The sequence below is a fragment of the Acipenser ruthenus genome, chromosome 3 (genome assembly GCF_902713425.1).
Source record: "Acipenser ruthenus chromosome 3, fAciRut3.2 maternal haplotype, whole genome shotgun sequence".
NCBI classification, from domain to species: domain Eukaryota; kingdom Metazoa; phylum Chordata; class Actinopteri; order Acipenseriformes; family Acipenseridae; genus Acipenser; species Acipenser ruthenus.
This window is the reverse complement of record NC_081191.1, coordinates 89,204,052-89,231,119: the sequence shown is the minus strand read 5'-3', so window position 1 is coordinate 89,231,119 and position 27,068 is coordinate 89,204,052. Positions and strand designations below refer to the sequence as shown.

At 37.2% G+C, this 27,068-nt stretch overlaps 2 protein-coding genes and 1 long non-coding RNA gene across 7 annotated transcripts in view; 2 read left to right on the top strand and 1 right to left on the bottom strand.

Annotated features, from left to right (window-relative positions):
- LOC117435677 (vacuolar protein sorting-associated protein 41 homolog) overlaps window positions 1-18,414 on the top strand; it is a 76,986-nt gene extending 58,572 nt beyond the window's left edge. Inside the window, exons 14-29 of one of the 2 annotated variants that reach the window (XM_034059032.3) lie at window positions 186-242; window positions 488-549; window positions 638-719; window positions 4,319-4,411; window positions 4,619-4,746; window positions 6,537-6,681; window positions 7,311-7,352; window positions 7,474-7,524; window positions 12,451-12,588; window positions 13,395-13,449; window positions 13,966-14,106; window positions 14,851-14,987; window positions 16,119-16,218; window positions 16,322-16,366; window positions 17,091-17,170; window positions 17,461-18,414. In XM_034059032.3, coding sequence (XP_033914923.2) covers window positions 186-242; window positions 488-549; window positions 638-719; window positions 4,319-4,411; window positions 4,619-4,746; window positions 6,537-6,681; window positions 7,311-7,352; window positions 7,474-7,524; window positions 12,451-12,588; window positions 13,395-13,449; window positions 13,966-14,106; window positions 14,851-14,987; window positions 16,119-16,218; window positions 16,322-16,366; window positions 17,091-17,170; window positions 17,461-17,535 — 1,431 coding nt within the window. In that variant the 3' untranslated portion in view covers window positions 17,536-18,414. The remainder of the gene's footprint in view (window positions 1-185; window positions 243-487; window positions 550-637; window positions 720-4,318; window positions 4,412-4,618; window positions 4,747-6,536; window positions 6,682-7,310; window positions 7,353-7,473; window positions 7,525-12,450; window positions 12,589-13,394; window positions 13,450-13,965; window positions 14,107-14,850; window positions 14,988-16,118; window positions 16,219-16,321; window positions 16,367-17,090; window positions 17,171-17,460) is intronic. The other variant, XM_059018733.1, reaches the window with a different exon arrangement.
- LOC131726007 (uncharacterized) lies at window positions 16,122-22,341 on the bottom strand. Its single transcript, XR_009321191.1, has 4 exons — window positions 22,203-22,341; window positions 20,081-20,244; window positions 18,356-18,464; window positions 16,122-16,245 (listed from the first exon to the last, which is right to left on the bottom strand). It is a non-coding gene; the product is annotated as an uncharacterized LOC131726007 (long non-coding RNA).
- A 4-nt stretch (window positions 22,342-22,345) lies between these two features.
- The window catches only part of LOC117435678 (amphiphysin-like), a 78,032-nt gene continuing 73,309 nt past the window's right edge, over window positions 22,346-27,068 (top strand). For all 4 annotated transcript variants that reach the window (XM_034059033.3, XM_059018730.1, XM_059018731.1 and 1 more), the window contains exon 1: window positions 22,346-22,472. In XM_034059033.3, coding sequence (XP_033914924.1) covers window positions 22,404-22,472 — 69 coding nt within the window. In that variant the 5' untranslated portion in view covers window positions 22,346-22,403. The remainder of the gene's footprint in view (window positions 22,473-27,068) is intronic.

Below are 27,068 nucleotides of genomic sequence, written 5' to 3'. Positions count from 1 at the left end.
AAATGTTTTGCGGGGGGGGGGGGGTGCACTTTGTCATTATCAATGAAGTAAGATATGCTATAGAAAAAAAAGGACTTTACTTCTAGGTAACTGAGATACAATATTGTTTTTTGGGCGGTCAAGTCCTTCAATTTGTTTGAATAATGACACACATCTGTGAACAAATTGTACTCTCTATACCACAGGAAGCTTTGATGGCAGCTGAGATAAGCTTCAAGAATATAAAACGCCATGAAGTGCAGGTATGTTGGTCGTCCGTGGTGTGCACAGCTAATATAGGAATCTGGCTTGGTGACATCAGAACAGTAAGACCTTTTGTTGTTTTTAGTTTCTTATTTTGTATATGTGAAGAGCTTTGAGGCACCTTGCGATGAATTGCACTATATGAATTGAAATGATAATGATGTACCCATGTAGGAGTCTGTCCCAATTTACATTTAATTTAATTACTTATTGAAATCATGCTCTGTTTTTCTTTTTTGACCAGAAAATTGGCATTGCTTACATCAATCATTTAGTTGAGAAAGGAGAGTACGATGTAGCAGCAAGGTAAGGAGATATTTTATTGTTTCAAGTTTGCAGGTTTGTTTGAGGCGTACAATACAGTGTCTGAAAAGACGTATTTGTCTCCCTGTAGAAAATGTCAAAAGGTGCTTGGCAAAAACATGGAACTCTGGGAAAATGAAGTGTACAGATTCAAGACAATAGGGCAGCTTAAAGTAAGTAATGACAATGATTTGTGATATGATTTAACAAGCCTTGACATTAACATTAGGGCTGTCAATTCATCATAGTTAACTTCTGCGATTAATGCGTACATTTTTTGGGAGATATAGATTTTTTTAACGCATGTTAATCGCACTCCTGTTTTGTCCCTCTAAGCATACCGTATTTCAAATTATTATTATTATTATTATTATTATTATTATTATTATTTAAACGGCATCATGCATCATGCATACATCAACTGGCCAATACATTTCTCAACAGTCCAAATCCCCTCCTGCAACAATGCTGGCTTTCTGTTTCCACAATACTCCACTCATTTCAATCAGAGCACCAGCACTGCTGCAGGAGAGATCATGAACTAGATACACTGCGATGTTTAGAATAAAAAAATCACTTTGTACTGGCAAACTTCCCAAGTAAAAGTTTGCTGCAATGTGGACAACACGGGATACCGTAAAGGTACAGTAAAGTGTTTCTTGTAAACACTGCAGGGGATTCTGTAAATGCCGTTTACACTCCATCACTCGACTGTAGCTCAACTGAAAACCCAGTGACAGCCGGCTGTCGCCCGATTATCGCCCGATCAACACACCGCCATCATCCAACGGTACACTATAAACGCACAGCGACACTGAAGTTCCACTTGACCCGAGAAGTATTTGAGCAGAAATGGAAGATGAAGCGCTTCAGTTAGTTTTTACTTCTAAGAAGGAAAAGACAAATACTATTTAGCTTAGAGAGCTCCGAGACCTTTTAAATAATGTGTTCCTACACATGCGCATACCTAATTCAGCTAAAATAAAAAGCTGAGCGAGGTGGAAACGGGACTGCTGCTACAATAATGTCAGAAAACAAGAAGCAACCATTGTTAACATATCATATGTAATACAGATATAAAATAAAATATGTTTTACATTCTAGGTTACCTATTTTGCTACTTGGTGCTACGTACTAAACGGTCATTTTAATTTCACTTTGATATGCTATGGTAATTTTAAATACATAGCTTTAACTTGTAAATGTAAAAAGAAAAAAATGTTTCACACAACTGGCACATTACTGCCATTTTTTTCTAACTGTAAAATGTTTTTTTTTTTACATACTTGAAATATTCTGTCAAATATCCATACCACGATATCCAGGCCATTATCAGTTTGTAATTATTTTTACAGTCTCTGTCTGTCTATCCACACACAGGAAACATTTATTCTATAGTCTGGCAAACTAGTACATTCACTCTCTATACAAAAAAGGCCTTGTGTATTAACCCTGTATTGACACAGTTATTTTTCTGATCTACCAGCTACATGGATGGAAATAAGAATTAAGCAGTTTGAGGGATTTCAGGTTTTACGAGCTGCAGGCTTGTGAACAAATGTAGCAATGAAGCAGAAAAGCAAATGTATTTGATTTGCTTCTGCTTCATCAAGAGCCTGCAGCTGGTAAAATCTCAAATGTCTCAAACTGCTATGCAGTGAGTGTCTTATCTCCATCCCTGTGCTTTATGCAGATGTATTGTGGCATCTGGTATTATACGTATGTTCTAGACAGATTACAAAAAAGACGGACTGGGGCTGTTATTTGTTGAGCTCTGGTGTTCCGCCTAGTGTGTGCTGTATTACAGTGTAGCTCTCATGTTACTTTTATTGACTGCATTCTAGTAAATATAAACACTGTATGTACAATGGCTCTCAAAAGTATTCACCCCCCTTGGACTTTGCCATATTTTATTGTGTTACAACATGGAATCAAAATTGATTTAATTAGGAGTTTTTGCCACTGATCAACACAAAAAAGTCCATAATGTCAAAGTGAAAATAATATCTACAAATTGTTCTAAATTTAATTACAAATACAAAACAGAATATAATTGATTGCATAAGTATTCACCTCCTTGAGTCAATATTTGGTAGAAGCACCTTTGGCAGCCATGAGTCTATTTGGATAAGTCTCTAACAGCTTTGCACATCTGGACACTGCAATTTTTGCCCATTCTTCTTTGCAAAATTGCTCAAGCTCAGTCAAGTTGGATGGGGACCTTTGGTGAACAGCAATTTTCAACTCTTTCCACATATTCTCAATTGGATTGAGGTCCGGGCTTTGACTGGGCCACTCCAGGACAATGACCTTTTTGTTTTTAAGCCACTCCAGTGTGGCCTTGGCTGTATGTTTGGAGTCATTGTCCTGCTGGAAGAGTAATCTTCTCTCAAGTCCCAGGTCTCTTGCAGACTTCAGCAGGTTTTCCTCCAAGATTTCTCTGTACTTTGCTGCATCCATTTTGCCCTCTGTCTTCACGAGCTTTCCAGGCCCTGATGCAGAGAAGCATCCCCATAGCATGATGCTGCCACCACCAAGCTTCACGGTAGGGATGGTGTTCTCAGGATGATGTGCGGTGTTAGGCTTGCACCAAACACAGCGCTTAGCATTGAGGCCAAAAAGCTCTATTTTGGTCTCATCAGACCATAGAATCTTCTTCCACTTGGTCTCAGAGTCTCCCACATGCCTTCTGGCAAACTCTAGCCGAGATTTGATGTGAGTTTTTTTTCAACAATGGCTTTCTTTTTGCCACTCTCCCATAAAGGCCAGTTTTGTGAAGCACCTGGGCTATTGTTGCCCTATGTACAGTGTCTCCCAGCTCAGCCGTGGAAGACTGTAACTCCTTTAGAGTTGCCATAGGCCTCTTGGTGGCCTCCCTGACTAGTGCCCTTCTCGCCCGGATACTCAGTTTTTGAGGACGGCCTGTTCTAGACAGATTCACAGTTGTGCCATATTCTCTCCATTTCTTAATAATGGACTTTACTGTGCTCCGGGGGATATTCAATGCCTTGGAAATGTTCTTATATCCTACCCCTGATTGGTGCTTTTGAAGAACCTTATTCTGGATTTGCTTTGAATGTTCCTTCGTCTTCATGATGTAGCTTTTGTTAGGAAATGTACTAACCAACTGTGGGACCTCCCAGAGACAGGTGTATTTAACCTGAAATCATGTGAAACACCTTAATTGCACACAGGTGGACTCCATTCAACTAATTATGTGACTTCTAAAGACAATTGGTTGCACCAGGGCTTATTTAGGTGTGTCATAGCAAAGGGGGTGAATACTTATGCAATCAATTATTTTCTGTTTTATATTTGTAATTAATTTAGAACAATTTGTAGATTTTATTTTTCACTTTGGCATTATGGACTTTTTTGTGTTTATCAGTGGCAAAAACTCCTAATTAAATCCATTTTGATTCCATGTTGTAACACAATAAAATGTGGAAAAGTCCAAGGGGGGTGAATACTTTTGAGAGCCACTGTAGTAGGTAGGTCAGCGACGAAGTCAAAGTTCAGTTGATTTGAACTCTCAGTGACGCTACCAGCGAGTGTCGTTTTCGAGCAGGGTGATTGTCGGGCGACACTATAAACTGCCCGCCGACATGACAGAGATGATTGCTGGTAGCCTTGTTTTTAATGACGGTCGAGCAATGGAGTATAAGCCGGCCTTAACACTTTAATAGTGTATTTACTATGAAAAAGAGATAATGTACTGTTCATTGCTTATCATCGATGAACCTTGAATTTTAAAGTTGATCTGTATTGATAGGCGATTAGCCAGTATTTGCCCAGAGGAGATCTACGACTGAGGCCTGCCATCTATGAAATGATCCTCCACGAGTTTTTGAAGAGTGACTTTGAGGTACCTGGTTATTTTTACATATATATTATAATATAGCCAGGGGCTAATACCCCTGCTCTTCTTTGAAAGATATCGTAGATATTTAATGTCCACCGATATTGTGATATCTTATCCACATATCAACCCCTAACACTTAATGTGGCAATCTATGACACTGGCTGCCGTACCTGTTCACTCTACTCTAATTAAAGCGTGTTCATTCACCAGGGGTTTGCTACACTGATACGGGAATGGCCTGGCGATCTGTACAACAATATGACGGTTGTACAGGCTGTACGAGACCACCTGAAGAACGATCCAAACAATGGGACATTGCTAACAACCTTAGCAGAACTGTAAGTATGTTTAAACAGTTATTTAATCTCATTTCATCCAGATTTTCAAAGCTAGGTCTTTATGCTAGCCAATCGCAGGTTCTGATACCTATATATTGGTGTCAGCGTTTATACACTTTTTCAACATCAAAATTCCATACTTTTTCCATACTTCCATTTGTTTTTCCCAGACTTATGTTTTAGTTAGTTTCTACTAGTTTTTCGATAGTTATCCACATAGGCGGGCAGCCGCAGAGCATTATAGCTTTTTGATCGAGAGCAGAAGTTACACTGGTTTTCTAAAAGTATTTGTCAGAATCTGGAGGTGCATATCTAGCAAGAGACAATGCAGGTATGCAAAAGAGAAGTAAGATACAATCTAAGAAATGTCCAATATTTGAGAACTATGTTGATTATTTACAAAGAGAATATAAAAAGTTGTATACTGCAAGTATACTTGTGCTAAAATAGGATAGTGTAATGGTACCAATAGTATACTAAAGCCAGACAATTTTGGCACAAGTATACTTGCAGTATACTACTTTTTTGTAAGGCATGATATTGGATTCTGATCCAAACTTCTTTATACCCTCTGTTAAATGTTGAACACTGTGGGAGGAGAAAAATAACAAAAATGAAATAACAAATGTGCACATATTATATATTAAATGTGCAAGTGTTGTATATTAAACATACAAGTCAAATACTAAGTACTATAGCAAACCTGTTTGGGTCCAAAGCCTTTTGTTTGCTATTATAAAAGACCAACCCAAAACGAACAAGCTGCTGGAGTAAGTTAAGGAAGTCACCTTGGATAAAGGCATTAGCTAAATTATTGATAATATTAGTACTGTTTTTATTCTTTAATTTTTTTATTATTACAGTATGTGTCACTACTACTACTACTACTACTACTACTACTAATAATAATAATAATAATAGCAATGAGACTGTGTTAATAAAAGTAGAATTACAAGTACAGTACCTATTTGTGACATGCTGCATCCAGTATTCTGGCTATATCCTATTCGTTGAAGAACACAGTACAACCCCCCCCCCCCCCCCCCCCCCAAAAAAAAAAACAACGCATTAACAAAGTTTCAGTTCTGTTTCCTTAAAAAAACACACACACACACACACACACACATCAATGTTGCTTTGCCGTGGCGGTTGCATAGAACTGTACGAGCCAACAGCAGCAGTTTGATTTTTTTTTTTAAATCAGTATTTAATCGTACTATAATGAAGGCCATATAGCGAGGATGTAAATAGTATATCTACACTCGGCTGACGGTTTGGACCCGAGACTGTTGCTGCACTCGGGACTGTAAGTTACAAGCAAGCACCATACGTTTAAAATACAATTACCGGTACATTTTATTAATCACATTAAAGAAATGAAAAAAGCGACGTTAACATGCTACGTTTATACACACCATAGGGGCTACAGAAAGCGTTTTTTTTTTTTTTTTTTAAATCCGAGTTAGTGATGATAATAATTTGTTTTGTATTTGTATTTTTTCCCCCCTGGGTTGGGAAATAACGTTAACGATTTAATAAAGGTAACAACAAGATAACAAAATGTGAATCTGGGTGAGTGTAAGCATTTTCAAGCCCTGGAAATCAGTTTGGCATTTTTCCATACTTTTTCCAGACTTCCAGACGAGCGTACGAACCCTGGTTGTCAGTTTGTATAAAAAAAAACAAAATGCTGTGTAAATTCCTCAGCTTGCCATAGAGGTTACACTACATCATGCTGCAAGGAACTGATTTACAAGTAGCCTTTAGCTCCTTGTCTCTATATGTTCTAGCTATACCTATGACCAGCGTTATGACAGGGCTCTCAAGATCTACCTGCAGCTGAGGCACAAAGACGTCTACCAGCTGATACATAAACACAATCTTTTCTCCTCCATCGAAGACAAAATCGTTTTGCTGATGGACTTTGATAAAGAGGTAGGAATGTGAATTCAAAAGTGCTTCTGGATATTATCAATTATAGTAAAGTTCAGTAAAACATATATTGTGTAATATTTAAACATATGGAAACAAAAAAAATCACATTTTATTTTTGTTTTTATTAATTTTATCAATTCAATGCAGTTGTATTCGCCTTATAGGGCTGACTTACCCTCTTTCAGACTAAAGGGTCTAGTAAGGTTGAAGCTGAATACCAAAACCTGGTAAGGTGGTGAGGTGTTCTTTTTAAATCTTAATGTATCTTTTGTTGAGACCATCGTTTACATGTGAATATGTGAATGGTAATATCACATTATATAGCCCTGTGTTTAAAAGAGATGATGTAAAATCATAAATTAAGTCTTTTATACAAAAGTAGTGTTCTAGGATGTGTTGTATGTTTCTGTAGGATACTCTGTTCATAAGAACAAAACTCACATGTCTGTTGAGAGTCGTCCTCCAAACCATTTTGATTAACTTCATCAAACCGAACAAATATTGTGTGAGGCACAGCAGCTGCAGTAAAAGGAATGGTTGTTTGATGTATTTAAGTTCAGAGATTGCGTCTTGTGAAAAAAGAAATAGTAAGACACACTCTTTCAGGGTGAAAGTGTTTCTGTTTTCAGAAAGCTGTCGATATGCTGCTGGACAATGAAGATAAAATCTCAGTGAGTACCATCCATTTTCTTTTGGCTTTTCAAAGGCATTACTGAGTGGCAATTTGAAATAAGTGTTCTCCTGGAAACGTATGTTTTGTGAAGTTTCTTGCTGTACTTTTGTATTTTTTAGATTGACAGAGTTGTGGAGGAACTGAAAGATCGTCCTGAATTGCTGCATGTGGTAAGTCCTAGAATCATTTCATGGACACAGACAAATGTAAAAAATAAATAAAAACATCTTTAAATATTTTTCTTTGCATCATTAAGAAGCTGTCCCCTCAGAAACACAGGTCTGTGTCAGGGTACTTTGTCCAAAATGACTGGGTTTGAATTCTGGTATAAAATAAACAGATTTAGGTTATCTTTTTAAAGTTTAGTATTGCCCTCTGCTGGTCATTTTACGTATTTTATGTTGGGACAGATTAAATGTTGGGACATTTCAGACAGATTAATATCATAAAAAACTACTGCATGAGAGAGATTGGTTAAGAACTGTAAATAATATTTACTAAAATGTTTGACTGCTGTTTTATAGTTTAACTAAATTTATTTTTGAATGTTGTGTACATTTCTGTATAAAGTAATATGTCTAACGACTTCCAAGTGCTATAGAACATTATTAGGACCTGTACACAGTTGCAAGTTTAGGCCAGTGGTTCTCAACCTTTGTCCCCCTGCGACCCATTTTTTTCAGTGTCCAATTTCTGTGACCCCCCCACCCCACTGCACCTCTCTGCTCCAAGAATAGGTGTACAAATATAAAAACAAGGAACCAGATTACAAGTTAGTGAGTACAAGTTAGTCATTCAACTGTGCAGTCCATCTGTGGGAAAGATGCTTCGTTTGCGTCGTCAGCAGGTTTAAGAATCCAGTCTCGCACATATTAGAAGTTGTGAACGGCAACAAAAGACTCTTTCTGAAAGAATCGGGTAATCATCCAAGGACTTGATCCAAAGCTGATTTAGGGGCACTGATGAAAACAGAGCATTAGCTGTGCCACTATTGAGGAGTTTGATGAACTTTTCTTGGGCATTGCCCAGGAGTTTGGATGTCATAGAAGTAGCTGGTATGAGCCAGCTGGTATGATGGATATCGAGAGCTCATTTGTTGTCAAAACTACAGAGTTTACCCCTTGAACGCGTAAGCTGTTCTGTACTGAAAGCGCACAATATGACGAGTTCACTGAAAAATCAGCATACGTTTATTTTGCTCTCTCTCACTCAGATATGGACTGCCTTAAGTTCTAGCGGTCTGTATCCTAGCAACCAAGCACACAGCCATGCTGCGCAGTACGGCAGCTGTAAACATAACAAACTTAAACTTAAACAGCGTCTGCTCTCAGATGTAAGTCAACTCAAAATGTCAAAACATAAACACAAGCCATTGTGCCCTGATAACAGACACGACCTGGCCTGTGCTGGAAGGTGTCTCGAGGGATGTTAATCCAGTCACTCATCCCAAACATTTGGACAGTTGGACTGAGATCCTGTGTGTGATCCTTATCAAGAAAAACTTTTAGCCATCCACGCAATGTAGATTCTGCAACATTTATATCTTTTGAAACTGCTGCTTGAGTTTCACCTTTTCTTACTCTGTCTACTGCATTCAGTTTAACAGAGAAAGATTTTCGTTTTTTGCTGTCTGCCATGCTTTGTACTGTATATCTGGAATGTTCACCCTACATTTGTGAGTCAAAGTGCATTAAGGGGGAGCCATGACCTTAACGTGTTATAACTGTTTTCCCACTATAACAGGTAGCATTATAAACTGACAACATTTTTTAACCCTTTGCGGTCCTATGTCGGACCTGATCCGACATTGCAATTATTCCTATCCGGTCCAATGTCGGACCCTGTCTCCGGAAAAAGCCGAGAAAACCATTCAATGGCCGAGTGGGAGCGACAGGAGCCGAGACAAGCCGAAAAAAAAAAAAAAAGGGTGTATCTCATGAATAGTCATACTTGCCCCTGGCAACAGATAACGGCGGCCATAAGGAAACAAGCTGGCTGCTATTGAATCAGCGCTCAGAGAATATCATGGACATTTGCAGAGCTTTTTTGAGATGTTATAGTAATAAAATAATGACTTGGATCGCATTATTGAGGAGTTTGGTGATAAAACGAGTGATCAGGAGATGATTGATCGGTATTACGACTATTATTGTTATTATTATTATTTATTTCTTAGCATATGTGAAAGCTATAGCGAACGAAAGGGTGGGGCGGGCTGGAGATGCCTAGTGAGTGCTTTGTTGATATGCAGGGTCTTTTAAACCCGTTTGACTGTGGAAAAAAAATACTTTTAAACAGCGCGTCTAAAATTAACTGCACGTGTGAAAATAAATTGGACCTGACGCGCCTGATGCGCACTTAATAAATGGACTGCAAAGGGTTAACTGTGACTGTGATGGAAAACCATCACTATTTAAAAAAAACAAAAGCTTGCCCGGAAGATGGGTTAGAGGTTTTTTAAATATAATGTATTTTTACTATTGTTGTAATTATTGTTATTAAAAATGTATTTTTGTATAAAATATACAATAGTACATAGGTAGTGTTTATATAAAATTAGTAAAATGTTACAGGTAAACTACCTGTGTATTAGTGGGCGGAGTTGTACCGCATATATGGTTTAGTGGGGGAGAGAGAGAGGGGTACTCAGTTTGTCTGCTCGTCAGGAGCAGTGACTTATGCAGTTCAAACAGTAGGATCATTTAGAGCTTCCATGTTCTTAACTAGTAGGATCATTTAAAGAGCTTCCACGTTCCGAAGCCAGTGTGACACAGTAAATAAGTGGCGGCTATAGTAGTGCTAGGGGAGAGGAAAGGGAAACTGATAGTTTGTACCTCAGTGCTAGAGAGTGACACGGGAATGAATCTTCAGTTCTGTCCTATCCTGTCCTGTCAAAAATGTTCCTGTCCCATCCCATCCCATGAAAGATCCTGTTCTGTTAAAAAAAAATCCCGTCCCATCCCATCCCGTGATAAACAGAGATCAACTATTATTTGGCGGTACAGATATTTTCGTATTCATGTATAAAATTAGGGTTTATAGGGTTTTGAATTAAACACTACCGGTATACTACTAGTAATTTGTTTTTAGTTTTTGTTTTTTCAGAAAAAAATACAGTGAAAGCACAGAGTCTTTATAAGCACAATGTGCAATATAATGATGTAATATATAAATTCGGTAATATAAAAACAACTGTTTAGAGTTTTGTGCGACAGTTTCAGTTTCTAAATCGGTTACTAAGCAACCTGGCTCAGAGATTTTAGTATGTCAATGCCACAATAAACTGTCAGTGAAATACAGTATTACGAACCATTAATTCATCAAAAAAATAAACAACACGGGCTCCTGAGTGGCGCATCCAGTAAAGGCACTCCACGTGGAGTGCAGGATGCGCCCTATAGTCTGGACGTCGCGAGTTCGAGTCCAGGCTATTCCTTTGCCGACCGAAGACGGGAGCTCCCAGGGGGTGGCGCTCAATTAGCCGAGCACCGCCCGGGGGGGAGGGAGGGCTAGGACGGCCAGGGTGTCCTTGGCTCACCGCACATCAGCAACCCCTGTGGTCTCGCCGCTCCCAAGTCAGCGTAGGGGTGGTAGCGGTGTGCTGAGGTTAAAAATAATTGGACATTACTAAATTGGGGAGAAAACAATTAAAAAAATAATTGGCGACCACTAAATTAAAAATAAATAAATAAATAAATAAAGTAAACAACAAAAAAACATGGTATTGAAATAATATTTTATAAACATTCAGGGAGTATCCATCATGTATTTATTTATTAAAAATCGTAGTACATACCCCTTCAACGTAGCGCCAAAGCAGTACCACCAAAAAACTGCTACGGCCAAATCATAGCCTTTGACATCTCTGCATTATGAATTGCACATCCTTAATGTACTGTACATATGTATATAGAGAGATATGTTAAATACATGCCAGTAGCAATCTACAGCGTTCGGTTCGTCAACTAGTATCAATAATTCATGAATCAATATTGTGAACTAAAGAACTGACTTAACTATACAATTATGGGCAATATGAAATATTTTAAGTATCCATCTATGTTAAACGTAAGGGTTTTTATTAACCGTTCCGTGTTGCCAAGACGCGGATTCTCCGGACATCTGCTGTCCCACTGGTCTGGACGTGTTGGTCTCTCTCCGAGTTTGAAACTTCTGATTCGGAGGCATATGGCTCGAATTGATACGGGAGACAATCCCCGTTTTCTTTCTCTACATCAGATCCACCACTTCATAATTCACATTCATAAAAGGTGCCTGAAACTGATAAAATTACGCTACTCTCACTTTCACTGTCGCTGTCATCCATACTGGCAGATGCAAGGAACCTGAGGTCACAGTCTCCTGACCCTACACCAGGAAATGGAGATCGCTCTCTGTGTGTTTCCGGGTATTATTTGACTCATTGTAGTGCGATTAAACATAATTTGGTAAAATGAATGAGATTATATGTTCAAGTGAGACCTGTTAATATTATTTTGTACGTTTATGGCAACAGTCAAATTCCATGTCATAGGCTATTTTTATGACTTTAAGAGCAAAAAAACACTCTTCCTGTCTGCTGGTGGCAGAGTTGTCCCGTTCCTTCCCATTCCTGGAAGCTTAAATCCCGTTCCCATCCAATTTAACAATTTATTTCCCCTACCGCGGGAATTCCGTGGGTCCCGCGGGAGTCCCGTCTTCCTGTCACTCTCTACTCTGTGCCTGAAGCGGTTTGCCTGCAATTTGTATCCTGTGAAGCTGTGCTAAAAAACTATTTGTATCCTGTGCTACAGAATAAACATGCTAGTTATCTACATATGATACCAACGTCCCAGTCTCCAATGGTTTCCATTCTCTGGTTGACGTGATTGTGGTGGAGAGCAGGTTGCGGGCTTTTCCTTTCCCAGTGACATTTCAAAATCTAACATGAAATACTGTGCTACTATTATGGCTTCTGGCAGATTTTGCGATGTCATTTTGTAGTTTCTTTGATTACATGATGTTAAATAAAAGATCAAAATGATGTTGATATAAGTTTTACAATGCATTTTACATGTGAACCATTTTTAAAAGGCTCTTTGCATTTCCTTTGCTAGTACCTGCATAAGCTGTTCAAGCGAGACCAACACAAAGGACAGAAGTACCATGAAAAACAAATCAGCCTGTATGCCGAGTATGATCGACCAAACCTGCTGCCATTCCTGAGAGACAGTACCCACTGTCCTTTAGAAAAGGTAGCGCCAGCATCAGCTAGCCAGATTGATGCCTTCATTTCCAGTGTCAGAACCAAACTCAGTTCTGTAAAGTTTATTTTCATGACATGTGGCAGGGTGGGATGTTATAAAGTCAGATGTCTGAGATAAGTACACCTGTCACTTTTCTAATTCACTGTAATGGTCTTTTATATTAAATTTTTGTTTTCATATTTTTCATTAAAATATAAATTATTAATTATCAGTAAAATGTATGTAATATTTCTGTTCTGATACTGTGAGTTTTCATTTAGACCAGAGACAGGTAAACTAGGAATTTACTGAAGACTTTGATTTGAGTTAAAAATGTAGCAGACTATAGACTCCCGCTGTATAAGACTGATGCCCAGAATCAGAGGAAAGATGGATTACCAGTATAGTATAATGTTACAAAAATGTATTGACTATTCAAAAGTGATGGTCCAACATTTATCACTATATAATATATTTTTAGATATCTCTGTCAGTTTGACCAATTATATTACCCCTTATTGATCACCAAGAATCAACTTTCTCTGTGCAGGAAATTATCACTCAGACCTCTCATTGAAATACTGATGCCAAATAGACTTCAATATTTGAATTGCTGCATACCAGACATCATGTAACTTCGTTCAACAGATAATCCTCAGATGCCTCAAGTGGAATATTATTTTCTCCTGCAGATGGCGATCTTTTCTAATTGATAGGTTGTATATTGCTAAGGAACAGTTGGCATTGTAGTATGTCTTCTCAAAATTACACAGCAAATGTATTTTTTTTTTTTTTTTTTTTATTGTCTCCTCCAGGCCCTTGAGATTTGCCAGCAGAGGAACTTTGTGGTGGAGACAGTGTTTTTGCTAAGTATGTTCTCCCTATGTGATTGGCTGGTGGCTATCCACTGTGTCCTGGTGCCAAGTTTAATACAGTGGGGAAGGATTTGTATTTTCACAACAGCCTTGAAAGTAATGGGCTTTGTGTACAGAAAGTGCTCTGGGAATTGTTCCCATATTCTTTGACATTGCAGGAAAGAAGAGCACACAAATCATAGCAAAGGGAGGAAGCCACACACAGTGCATTTCATGGCATGTCAAAACAATTCCATGCTACTGGGATCTACTGTCTGGACATTGAGAATTGTTGTGGAATTGTAGTCCACACAAGTGGCACTAATTTTGAACATTAAAGAAAACATTCAGGTAGTTATTCAAGGGAATGTATTTAGCAAGTAATTTAGTGGACTCAACAGAGGTTGAAAGATAAAAAAAAAATTCTGTTGTAAAACACCAGGGAGGGTATATGGCACTTTGTCAGACATTAAATGAAAATAGATCTTGTAGCTGGGAGGTGGTGTCTGAAATGATGTGGCTCTCCTCACAGGTAGGATGGGTAACAGCCGAAGAGCCTTGCAGATGATAATGGAAGAGCTGCATGACGTGGACAAGGCGATTGAGTTTGCAAAAGAACAGGATGATGCTGAGCTTTGGGAAGACCTGATCTCCTATTCCATCGACAAGCCTCGTGAGTCGGCTGTTTCAAAGTGGTGCACAGCTGACGTGAATTCAGTACCTGTAGTAGGAGTGTGCTGAATATTTTTGGATGAACCGACCGAGGTTCTTCATGAAAACACTACCAACATTTTAATTTAGTGTTTGGTTGCCGTAACATGATAATTGTTCATTACTCGAAACAGGAATTGGATAATTGTCTTAAGATTCACTGATTTTTTTTTTATTTATTTTTTTAAAAAATAATACATTTTTCAATAAAATGTGTCATTTCCCCAGTACCCCTAGGTCAAACCAAAGTATGGTCATAAGTAAACCGTGCCCAGGCAAATAAACTCTTTGTAAATACAAATGCATGTGCAAGGTGATCTGTTTTCACTTGCTTGGAGTTTTTCTCAACCCGGGCATGCAAATGGTTCCAGAATTCACCAGCTAACACAATTGCACAGCCATAAGGTTTGGCATTCCGTGTGTGTTTGATACATTATTTGTCAGTTATATGATAATTTCTTCATTGAGATTCAGTAAGATACAGTGTGTTTGTTTATAATATCGAATTTCATCCAAAGTCGCACTACTTATTATAGAGTACCAAAATAAATTACATTTTATCAAAGAAGTAGCTGTTGGAAGCTTTCAGTAATTTTATTTATTTTTTCGGTAGATTGAATTAAAATTATCCAAACATAAATTAAGTAAATGCATTTAGTCTTTTTTTTCTACTTCAATTTAATGGTATGTTATTTTCCTTCTCTAGCATTTATCACAGGCCTGCTAAACAACATTGGGACTCACGTTGATCCAATCCTCCTTATCCACCGCATAAAAGAAGACATGGAGATTCCAAGCCTGAGGGATTCGCTGGTGAAGATTCTACAGGACTACAACCTACAGGTGGGATGAGAGTGGAATACACGTGGTATTGTTAAAGGCATGATTTATTAAACAAAGATGCAACTTCATCTTAATCAGCTTAATGTGTGCTTTATTAGTATGCACGTTATGTGTGGATATATTTCAATAAGAACGTGTGTTTTATTCACATGCGTGGTGTAAGCGGGAGCACTCTATTGTACTACGTTTACAGTAGATCTACTGTAAATAAAGCTAATAAACTACAGTGCGCTGTTATTAAACTGCAATAAAACCAGTCAAATTATACATAGCATGCAGAGTAGCTAACCAGTACTGTTGCATAATCAACTGATATTTCCGCAATGACTTTCCCTTAAAGAAAAAAAAAAAGTGGTACTATAAAATCAAGAACACATTCCCCCTATTTTAAAACACACATTTTGGATGATCTGTGAATTAAAATAGTAACATGGTAGGGAAGCAACGTTCAAGGCTCTGCTTCCATATTTGCATTCGTACCACGCATTGGAAGATCAATCAATAAATCCATGGTCCTGGAACACTGCAGGTCTAATTTACTCATGAGAGCTGCTGCCTCAGCTTTAATACAGAATATGCCACTTAGCCAAAAATAGATAACCGCCAGCTTGGCAGATCTGGGAAGACCACTTAAGCCTCAGAACTGCATTGTCAGTTTGCACGTAACCTACTCAATTGAATTTTAAGAAATAAAATCAGAAATAGTCAAAGTAAAATGAATCCACATCTCCAATTATAGCAAAGTGCAGTAGTATTAAATATTTTGATAGCATGACGTTTGGGGTGTTATAACATGGCAACATAAAAAGAAAATACCAGGACATGCCACCAGTGGGTATTGAGGGAGCAACTAATGCATCACATGACCTTTACAGGCAAGATGTCACCCAAAAGGAGCTAAGATGCCCACTGAGTGTTGCCCACTGTACCCATTTGTGATAACTCTTGACATATGATTTCCATGGTGCCCATATTTCACCTTGCTGCCATGGACAACAAAATAAAATGCTCTACGTAATACCACAAACTTCAAAGACAGCTCAGATACGTAAAAGGACAACCTGAATGTGTGTGCCCTGTTACAAAGTCAAGGTAATGGTGCTCTTAATGTACCGTCCTTCCCTCCCGTAGATTCTGCTGCGAGAGGGCTGTAAGAAAATCCTGGTGGCAGACTCCTTGTCCTTGCTAAAGAAGATGCAGAGAACGCAGATGAGAGGGGTCCGAGTTGATGGTGGGTACTTCACGGTTCAACACACACCTGTATGGAAAGTATTAAAAAAACAAACAAAAGGATTTCATCTATTAATATCAACTCTTTGTTTGTTTTCATATAGAAGAGAATATTTGTGAGGCATGCCATGCTCCGATACTACCAACAGGTAGGTCTTCAAGTTTAATGAAGCTTGTGTGTTCCAGAAATAGGAATTCTATTCTAAGCTGTGTAAGAAAAGTGAGCAGTGGTGTTTTTAATGTGGGACTGTGGGGTGCAAATGTTGTATTTGTAAATAAATGGAAACTCATGCCTCTCCAAACATGTTCATTTGGAGTGTAAAAGCTGAGAAACGCTGGAGGAGAATACCAGGGCATGCCACTCGTGGCCGTTAGGGGCCACAACTGCTCATCTGTGATTTACTCCTGGCATTTCTTCTGTGGTGCTGCATAACTAATTCCCCCATGCTGCCCTGAATAACATTTTTATTACTCGGTTTTATTTCAAAATTTTAACAGAAAAAAAGCAAGAACAGGGCACCAAATAATTCATACATTTCAGAAATACAAAAACCTACATACAGGCATCAAATGAAGCAATAGATTATTTTCCAAACCATTGAGCCTAGGTGCCTCCCATCTGGGACTGGGCAATGCACATATACATTTTGTTACTAGAGGCATCATTTACTACAATAGGTTGTTAATAAGACAGTTTGACACATGAGTTGAAGCTTATATCTTCATAAGCCAAAGCTTAAGAACATACTTGAGCCTGTGAAAAAAATCAGACATAGGAGCCTAATTTTTTTTTAAAAAAGATGGATTATTATATAAAAAGATGTAGTATTTACAACAGAAAAATATGTATTTTGTCTTTTTTCTCCCTCACAGATACTGCCAAGGTCTTCAATGTTGTGGTATTCCACTGCAGACACATGTTTCACAAAGACTGCCTGCCTTCTCCCAGCACTGTAAGCACTGTGGTTCTAACTTCATTACGTAATAACGCTGGAGTATTTCTAGCTGCTCAACGAGGTGTAGCAAAATTCATGAAACAAATTAGAACACTGCAACAATTAGGTTTGCGTTCATAATCAGGAGAGTAAGAAGCAATTAATTCTGAAAAGTAAAGGCCACCACACACCGGACACAGTGCGTTCAGCTAATCTGTGCAGTGATACAACAAAATTATTAGAACTTATATTTTGGTGATCCATTTTTTGTGTGGTGTTTTATAACGTATCTATTTTTCCTTTTTCAGATTCCTGCTGTTCAGTTCTGTAACATCTGCAGTGCAAAACGCAGAGGGCCTGGCAGTGCAATCATGGAGATTTGAAAAATAAAACCCACACAGCCTTCTTTAAATGTGGCTTTGTTTTGCATCCTTACTGTTATTACTGCTGTAATGGAAACAAAGATATGGCTCATGCACTCATTATGGAATGTTATTGGCTCTGTTTCTAGCTTAAGATACAAATAAAAATAAATAAATATGTAATCATCTTGATCTCGTAATAGAAAATATGATTTAGTGATTAAATTACTAGCAAAATCTGAAAGAAAGCAGGTAATGTTAGCTCAAAGCTCTAGCTGTCGTTTATATATATATATATATATATATATATATGATGTACTGTATTCAATTTGTTTTAAAAAGTGTGGTTGGTCAATAAACATAAGTAGCACTACATGTTGTCCTGCCTTAAAACCTAACTGTGCATCTGAGACCACACAGCTTACTGAACTCATCTATTTCAACTGCTCAGAATCGTGCACATTCTACTCAGTGGCCTCCTACTGCAGAATTGGACGTTATGGTTATACAGATTCAAAGGTGTATTAACCAAGTATCTAAATAACATTTTCTTACTTGTCGTTAACCCCATTTTGTGGCATGTTTTGCTGTTGATGTTTTCTATTCCACACTATATTAAACAGTTGGTTGTTTTTCAGTAATTTGGGGAGGATTGGATACATTTTTTTATTTTTATTATTATTTCTCTTAATATTTATATAGAATCCTGCCAGTTGAATTGATTCAAAAGAGTGAATGATTATTGATGCATAAGTGATGTATAATCTTACAGAGATATACTGGATGCACCTGTCGTTTGTTTGTATGTTTGTGTGTCTGTCTGTATGTACATCACACTTACATTTTAACCTATATCTTGATCTGATCCTGACCCCACATAATGGGGGGGGGGGGGACGGGACTTATTGTTTGCAGCAGGGAAAATGGTCCAGCATCAAAGTGAAGTGAGTCTGAGGAATAGAAATAAAAAGGATTAAAACCTTGGTTATTGCACCTTTTAACACCCGAGTATACAGTTGAATAAAGCAGTAAAGTCTGAACTTGAACCTACAATCTTCAGATTTGCAGCCCACTGGTATCATCGATACTGTATAACATGTTATTAGAAAACGGTCTTGCTTTTAAATAATTTTATTTTAAATAGTATTGTACATACTGTTCCAGGTAGTGATTTATATTTGCCTGCGGTCTAATAAACTCCAGCCCTGGGAGGTTTATGAGAAGGATTAAGATATGGATTAAGGTAGAGCATTTCATACTGCAAACAAGCACCGTGAATCCTCAAATAACCATGAGTCAACCCAAAGGGACTGAACATGTATAACTGTTTGATGCCTCTGTCGTTCACTTTAATGATACAGTAATGGCAGTATAGTTGATTTACTCTGGGTAGAATGTGTTATCTTTTTCTACTGGAATATGATGTAAGTTCTTGTATACAGCATCAGTCCAATACAATGCATACCCTCATGCTGGATTATTTATATGTAAATAAACAGTTACTGCTAGCATAAATATACATAGATGTTAATTATAGCCTGGAAAAATAGACGGGATTCTGTCCAGTACAACCAACATTACTGATTGGCTGTGAATGTGAATTAACAATGCATAATGCGTGTAGTGTCCTTGAGTCATTAACAACTTCCACTAAATAAGAAAGGAGCTCCAAAATATTGTTATGTATTGTATATTTTATTTACATTTTATAGAAAATACCTGAACAAGATTGTAAGGCAAGATTTCATTTGAAACATAAACTTAAACTTTTAACCTTAAATCTTTGCTATATTTACAACAACCAGCAGTGTCTTAATTTAGCCCAATTTACCATTTTAATATAGACCATTTCTCGTGAGATTTTACTGGGGGGTTTCTCTTATGAGGGCATGAACTAAATCAAAGTACATACAATGGCAATGGAGCTGCCATCATGTTGATTTAATCAAGGCCCAGGTCTGATTTGTACAGTAAATCAAACGCTATGAATTTCAGAGATATCTGAATCTAAATTGTTCATGAGTTTATAGGTTTTATTTTTTTTTAAGATTATTATTATTATTATTATTATTATTATTATTATTATTATTATTATTATTATTATTATTATACAACTTGTATGAAAGTAATATTTTACACTTTGACTGTCACAAAGTTATAATTAATTTGGAGTTTTGTATCAGTGCTGCCTACTGGTCTACTCCTTAAATAGTCTCTGGTAAATTCTCCACAACTTCAATTATATGTATTAATTCAATTGTAGGTAATGTACCAGCATGTGTAAGAGGACCTCTGAGAAGCTGCTTCTCTGTAATTAAATCAGAGCCTGTACAAAATAAATACATAACTAAAATAAAAACTAAATAGTGGAAAGCTTTGAAGATAGTTTATTTGTATTATAAATCTAATCTTATTTTTTCAAGAACACTACCATCTTTTAATCTGTTACACAAGGTTACAATTCTATTGACATTATTGTCATTGAATAAAAATTGAAATAAACATTTCTAAGAGTTGAAAATACTGTAGAAGCTTTAGAAATGATAATATACCCCTTTAAACCTACCCTTTAAGTGTGATTGTCAATAAAAGCTGTTTTCTTTTGTATTGCATGGGATGCAGTGTAGTCTGGTAGATAGAACAAAAGGAATAGGAGCCAGGAGGTCCCAGTACTGCTGACTCACTGCTGCGACCTTGTTAAAGTCACTCCTCCTTCCTATACCACCTCAGCTGTAAAACAAGATAAATACTGGAAATTAGATAAAGGGTCATTCATTTTGACTGTATACTTACACTTCAACTTGGAATATGCAGATACAATTCTTTCACAGAAGTAACCAGCTGCTTCCTGGTACTAAATCATGTCCAGTGCTGTGGCTCAGTGCAACCAAACCATCTACTGCACAGGAAGTGGGTTGATACCAGGAAGAAATTGATTTTTTTTTTTTTCTGTACATAATTTTACTCAAAAGTCCTGTATAATAAATTACAATACCATATATGAAACCAGAAAAAAAAAAAAAAAAAAAAAAAACACAAGGGGACAATGATATTGTTGTTAATGCTTACAGGAAATATAAAAATGACAACACTTTCTACGCCAGTGCTTTCTGTGAACATAGATTACTCACACAGGATAACAGTGTGGAATATCAATGTGCTGGAGAGAAAATTTGCCACATGTGCCACATTATTCTGGGAATAGCTAAAGATTTAAACACGCATAGATTGACTCTGATAATGTTATAACAGCAGAAATTTCTTGTATATGGAAGCCAGCCAGATGGATCTACTGAAAGGCTTTTTATGTGACTGTTTTTTATTGAGGGGCTCTTCTTTCTCACTTTAGGGGACATTCATCAGTTGCTGCTAATGTATTTATCTGGAGACAGATTGCAGTAGATATTGTCGCAGTGCTGGAGAAAGGAATCCAAACCTGCATAATAAACAGTCACTCTTATTTGTGTTGGTTTGGGCACTTTGATAACTTGTCCCAGGTTTTAACACTTGGTTAACTGTAAAATGTCATTATCTACTTTTTCTCCTTTTTGTATATTACAATTGCATTTGTAGTTTCTAATAGGTAGACACCTAATTGAAGTGTACAATTGTTTTGGGTCTATAGACTAGTTGTAACACCTGAAATAGATATTGGTTTTGGACTTCTCTATAGATATATAGGTATACTAGTTGTTTTTTTTTTTTTTTTTTTTTTTAAGTGAATAACAATCACAGGATAAACAGTTGTAGTTCATTACATATTATGATTTTTTGAAAAAGTTGCATTCACTTTTTTCTACAATCACTGGCTATGTGTGGACCAGTGGTGTCCAGGGCTTGTAAACAGAAGGTCACCGGTTCAAATCCCACCTCAGCCACTGACTGACTCACTGTGTGACACTGCGCAAGTCACTTAACCTCCTTCTGCTCCATCCTGCAGATGAGATGTTAAATCTATGTCCTATTGTAAGTGACTCTGCATATAATGCACAGTTCACAGCCTACCTCTGTAAAGCGCTGTGTGATGGTGGCCCACTATGAAAGGTGCTATATAAAAATATTATTATTATAAAGCAAAACTAATTTAACAAACAGCAAACGTTTCTCATTTACTTTCCGTACATAATAAAAACGTGTTATTATTAAAAACGTTTTTACTGTAAATGTAATGAAAATTCGTTATTTAATAAGAAATAGGCTGCATTTCAATTGGAATCCTGCATACAGATTGTTCTCTGCATTTCAGAATTCCACTTTTTTTGCTGGTTGAAAGCTTCATATTGGAGTCCATAATTAGGGTTCTTTAGAATTGCATCAGTTTTTTTTTAGTTTTTTTTATTTATTTTGGTAATACCTTTTAAAAGGCTCATCTGAATATGTACAGTATATAAAATACACTTGTTTTTGAGACGACAAAGGTCTCTTCTTCAGGTGAGTGGTGGAAACCGAGGTAAAGATAGAACCTTACAGGTCAGATCAGCTTCAGGAAATTATTTATTATTGTATTTATGTATTTATTCATTTATCTATATTTAGTTTTTAGCATATCAAAAGCCGTCTATAAGCATACCGACATAAAAGTAATTAGTGGCGATACAGACAACACGACACGTCACATCCATGTGGTTTTGACAACGATAGGTTACATTTTAAAAGAAGCAATGTACACACTCAACAGCGATACGTACTCAACACAATAAGAAATGTAGCAGTTTCCAAAAGGGGTCATTCTCTCTTTCTGGAAATATATAAAACATGACTTCACGTTACGTGTTACATACTGTAAAGTACTGTTCCTTTAAGAGGACCCCCCCACTGTCGTTTGCTTTGTCCATCACAGTTTCTCCGGGTATTCAAGCCCTGCTCAGTTAACTTCAGCACCAGCAGCCATGGCCGAGATCAAAACGGGCGTCTTTGCAAAAAATGTCCAGAAAAGGATCAGCAGAGCGCAGGAAAAGGTAAGCGGTCACTTGCATACTATATATATATATATATATAGATGGATATCTCCGAGAGCCTCCGCTTGCAAAGCCGACTGTCGCCAAGTTATTTTTTAATTCCGCGATAACAGGGCAGAAATGAGAGGATACTCCGGATATCAGGGAGGAGCAGGTGTAACTGACAGCGGCAGGGTAATAGTAATACATAACAATGCATAGTATTAATAACACATACATGCATATAATTAATTACATTGTTATGCATATTTCCATATATTTATTTTAACCTTTTGTGTATTCCCTTGTTTAATGAATCAATTTGCTGCAGCAGCAAATTGCAGTATGATCCAGTGACAGAGTGTAATGTTATCTGGTGCTGCCATGCTGAAAAGGTGCTCTGTGGCATACATCATTATTCAGTAAACTTGAAGTACCGGTTGATAAATATGGATATTTATATTCAGATAATAAAAATTACACCGTAAAGCAGAGTCACATAAAAAAAAGGTTTAATATCCTTGTTGGGATGTTCAAGCTCGGTTAGTTGGCTAAATTGAATCCTGCACCAGAAACCTTCTCTCATTAGAACAGGCTAGTGTTTGTTATTCCAGCATGAGATACATTGAATACCGTCTGTTGTATCGCTAGCAGAAGAAATTCTATTAATAATAACACATTGCGGTTTTTATTTTGAAGTCACAAACACAATATTGATTAAAAATTAATCAGCATTTGTTAAAGATGGCCCTGCTAAACACGTCCATGTTTTCTAGCAAGGTCAATGTAAGGGGAGGGCAATAATGCTTGATCCTACGCACCATAAAGCCCATAGGAATGAATGGCCTTTGTAATTTCAGCAATACATTTAGCCGTTGAGTTGTGTAGTATGTGAATACCGGGTAATCTATATGGACTTTGAAGTGCTCTACCTTGGGCAGCGCAAGCGACCGATTAAAGTCAGTTCCAGATTAAATGATGTCCCATTTCAGATACTTTAAAGGACGGCGTTACAGCGACGCCTTCACCCATGTTAAAAGTGGCAGATATTTGATTGACTACCAGTGTGTATTTATTTATTTACTTATTTATTTATATACGAAGTGTATTGTTCAAACATGTGAATAATTCGCACATATACTATACTTAGCCTAAGTAATATAATATGCACTATGCTTTAACGTCAGATAAGCATCAACGTTGCAGGACATGTGGGAAATACAGAATTGTATCATTTCAATGGTTTCTTCTATTTTTTAAAATATAATTCGACATAATTTATTTTCTTTCTTTTTGCATCCATAGAGTAATAATTGCTCTGGCGTTTTCAGGTGTTGTTATCAACGACCAAAATCACGCAGTAAAATGTCCTGTCAGAGTGAATTACTTGGAAGGCATGTAAACAGGGCAGGGAAAACCTGCTTCCTTCATCCCCGCCTCCGCACACAAAACCGCACGCACGCACGCACGCACACGCACACGCACACGCACAAACTGTTGTAAGAGGATTGCATTTCTTTAAATATCCAGCGTCCCACTCATCTGGCATAATGGTGTTCTCAGAGCGAATAGCACACTTGATTTGAATAGGACATAAGCTTACAGATATAGTCAGGATGTACTGTAATGTACTGTATTATGAATGTTTGTTCTATCATATTTCAATTGTGATGTCAAATTATATAAAAATCCACAAGACAGTCACGATAGTGTAGTTACGGTTAATCTTTTTTTTTTCTGTACACGAAATCAACTGCAAGATTCATAATATGCACAGGTATGCAATTAACTGTAATACCAGTTTTGTAGAGGGTGGTTTAATTGGTAGTTCATTTAACCAATATTTGCAATTATTAGACATGTAATTAAGTGCAGTTCAGATGACACAGAAGATCTGTATAGTAAAATGCGTATTGTAGAAAATGTGGATGGGGCTCCTTAAACGTTTTTAAAAGTAGGCTATTCATTTTTTGATTACAACAGGTTACAGATATATATAATAGCCAAAAAATAAAACATCATACTATAACTAACTTTTTTTTGTAAAGCGCTGCAGCCGTGTAAATTCTATTATGTATTCTGCTTAGGGAATTAAGGATTGTGTTTAGTCCTGCGTACCAACTAACTTTTTGTTTTATTGTGTTGTTACTTTGACATCTAATTTGTATCCATGAGTCAAGGTCCTATTGCTCTTTTTACGCGACAAAACTGCAAAATCTTTGAGTTTGAACAATGACAGTTAAGTTGGTTGGTTAATTAGAAATACTGCCAATATTAAATCGATTTGTAAAATTAATTATTCTAATACTTATTTGAATGACAGTACTACAGTATTTACGATAGAACGATTTCTAGACAGGTGTTTTAATGGACATTCTGCTTCCGGAAGGCACATGCTACATTCGTAGGAACATTCCCTCCCATCCACGTCTCCTGTTGTTTTCATTGGCCACTACTAGCTTCTTAGTAGCAGGCAAACTATACTTACACGTCTCAGTTTCTTCTGTGACTGCATCACCAAGCAAATCAGCGCAGGCATCAGGAATAAAATGGATTTGCAGGTTGAGCTACTGGGTTGCACGAACCAAATTCCGTTTTTCTTAAAGTAAATATGAACAACATACATTGTCACTGAGAAATACCAAATTACTGTCTTCAGCAGACAGATACACACAGCTATCAGAGCAAAGGGACATGTATGCTTTTGTAAACCAATCTACGGTCGATAAAATATAAAATGCGTTTTTTTATAAAATGTTTTTTTTTCTTATTGATAATACAGACAAGCGAGGGGTTCACAACACAGTGCTTCCGTTTTGAACCACACGTGTACATTGCCGCTGTAGCGTTGTTCTTACATTCAGACGTTGCTGAAAATTCGGACAGCAGCAAAATACCAAAGAATTGAGACCGAGAGACCTGGAGAGCCCGTTCCTTCAGCAAGGGTTATATATCTAGGGTAGTCTTGCTTAAATTAGTATTCTGTCTCCAATTCTCTTAATTTGTTTACTAATGAGGTATGAGATTGAGTTATGTGCCATGTAGGTTTTCATTTATTTATTTATTTATTTATTTATTTATTTATTTATTTATTTATTTATGTTTTTGGATTACAGTTAAACGTTTAAAAAGGTGAAGCAGTGTCAGTTTAATATGATTCAATTTTATTAAAATGACAGGTGACTTATCAGGGTAAGAATGCAATATACTAAGCTGTCTGTATGATGAGTAGCACAGCAGAAGATGCTACAAGGCATTCTTGCCCCTGCCAAAATGGTGTCTTTTAAATGTGACCATGGGACTAACTTGGAGGGTAATCAGAGCCCTGTGGTGTACAGTCCTGCTTTTCCTGTAAGACTTTTAGAAAATGCACAATTTTAAAGTTAGTTCCTCAGACATTTTCCTCCATTAGTTAACTAGTTAAGGAACTGTTAACATTGCTTCAGTGGTCATCAAAATAAAAACACTTTGCTAGCCAAAGTGCATCATACCCTTAATGGAAATGGTTAGTGGTACTGAAACATGTTTCGGTATACCGTTAAAAGGTAGTGGGTGTCCAGATAGCTAGCACCAACTATGGATTATGAACAGCTGAAAGATGGTGACAGTGGATTCATATATATTTTTGACAATATTAGGTCAGTATGACTAATGGTGGAATGACACCACTGAAGAGGATGGGACCCATTGTAGTCAAGGTTAAAAAAAATTGGGGTGCAGCTACAATGCCGGAATAGCAGCAGAGGACTGTTTCAGGACAATAGATAATAGGATGTGTAACAGGGTGAGTTTAGAGATCAGGCACCACCCCTCCTCCCTCGTGCTGCACTAGGCAATAAACAAATAAACCGTAGCTGCTGTTCCAGGGTTTACTGTATTTATTCAGGGAGGTTTGCGGATTGACACCCATATATAATTACAGCATTCATTCATTTTGTCTAAACCATAAGAATAGCTTTTATATGCAACTCTTTCTATTTGTCAGTGAACAAAAATCTCACTCGAAGGGTAAGTCGTTGCTTTTTTCTTTATATCAGTATCTTTCTTATGCAGCTCAAGACTTTGCAGGGCTGTCTTAACAGACCTTCAACGGTGACTAAATGTACACGTCAGCCTGCATCACAGACTGTGAGCTGGATTTAGATTTATAGTACTAACATGTTTTAATGTAAAACTCAGATCATTTGTATTGTTATAATGTACAGGATTTCATAGTCAGTCACATTTGACAATGGCTGGAACTGAAACATGCTTGTTGCGTGATGCTGACTCGTTCTGGTCACATGTTCTGAAACTCCAGGCTCTATTCACAAAGCTTTAACTCACAAGTTTTGCAATCCTTAAAATACCATTTTAAATTCAAAATTGTTCAAGACAGCTGTTGGCTTTTTTAACACCAGTTTAGACAGTTATTATCAAACACAATTTCCCTTATAAAAGTGTACCATAGTAAAACCATAGCAAAATGTAATCATGCATAGTGAGTAAAACAGTGGGGGCAGGTGCTTAGAAAGATGAGAGACACACAGGCGTCTAACATTTATTTACAGTTATTTGCACAATTGCAGTTTCATTGCAGTGTAGTGTGGCCAGCCACCACCAGGGTACCAGAAATGG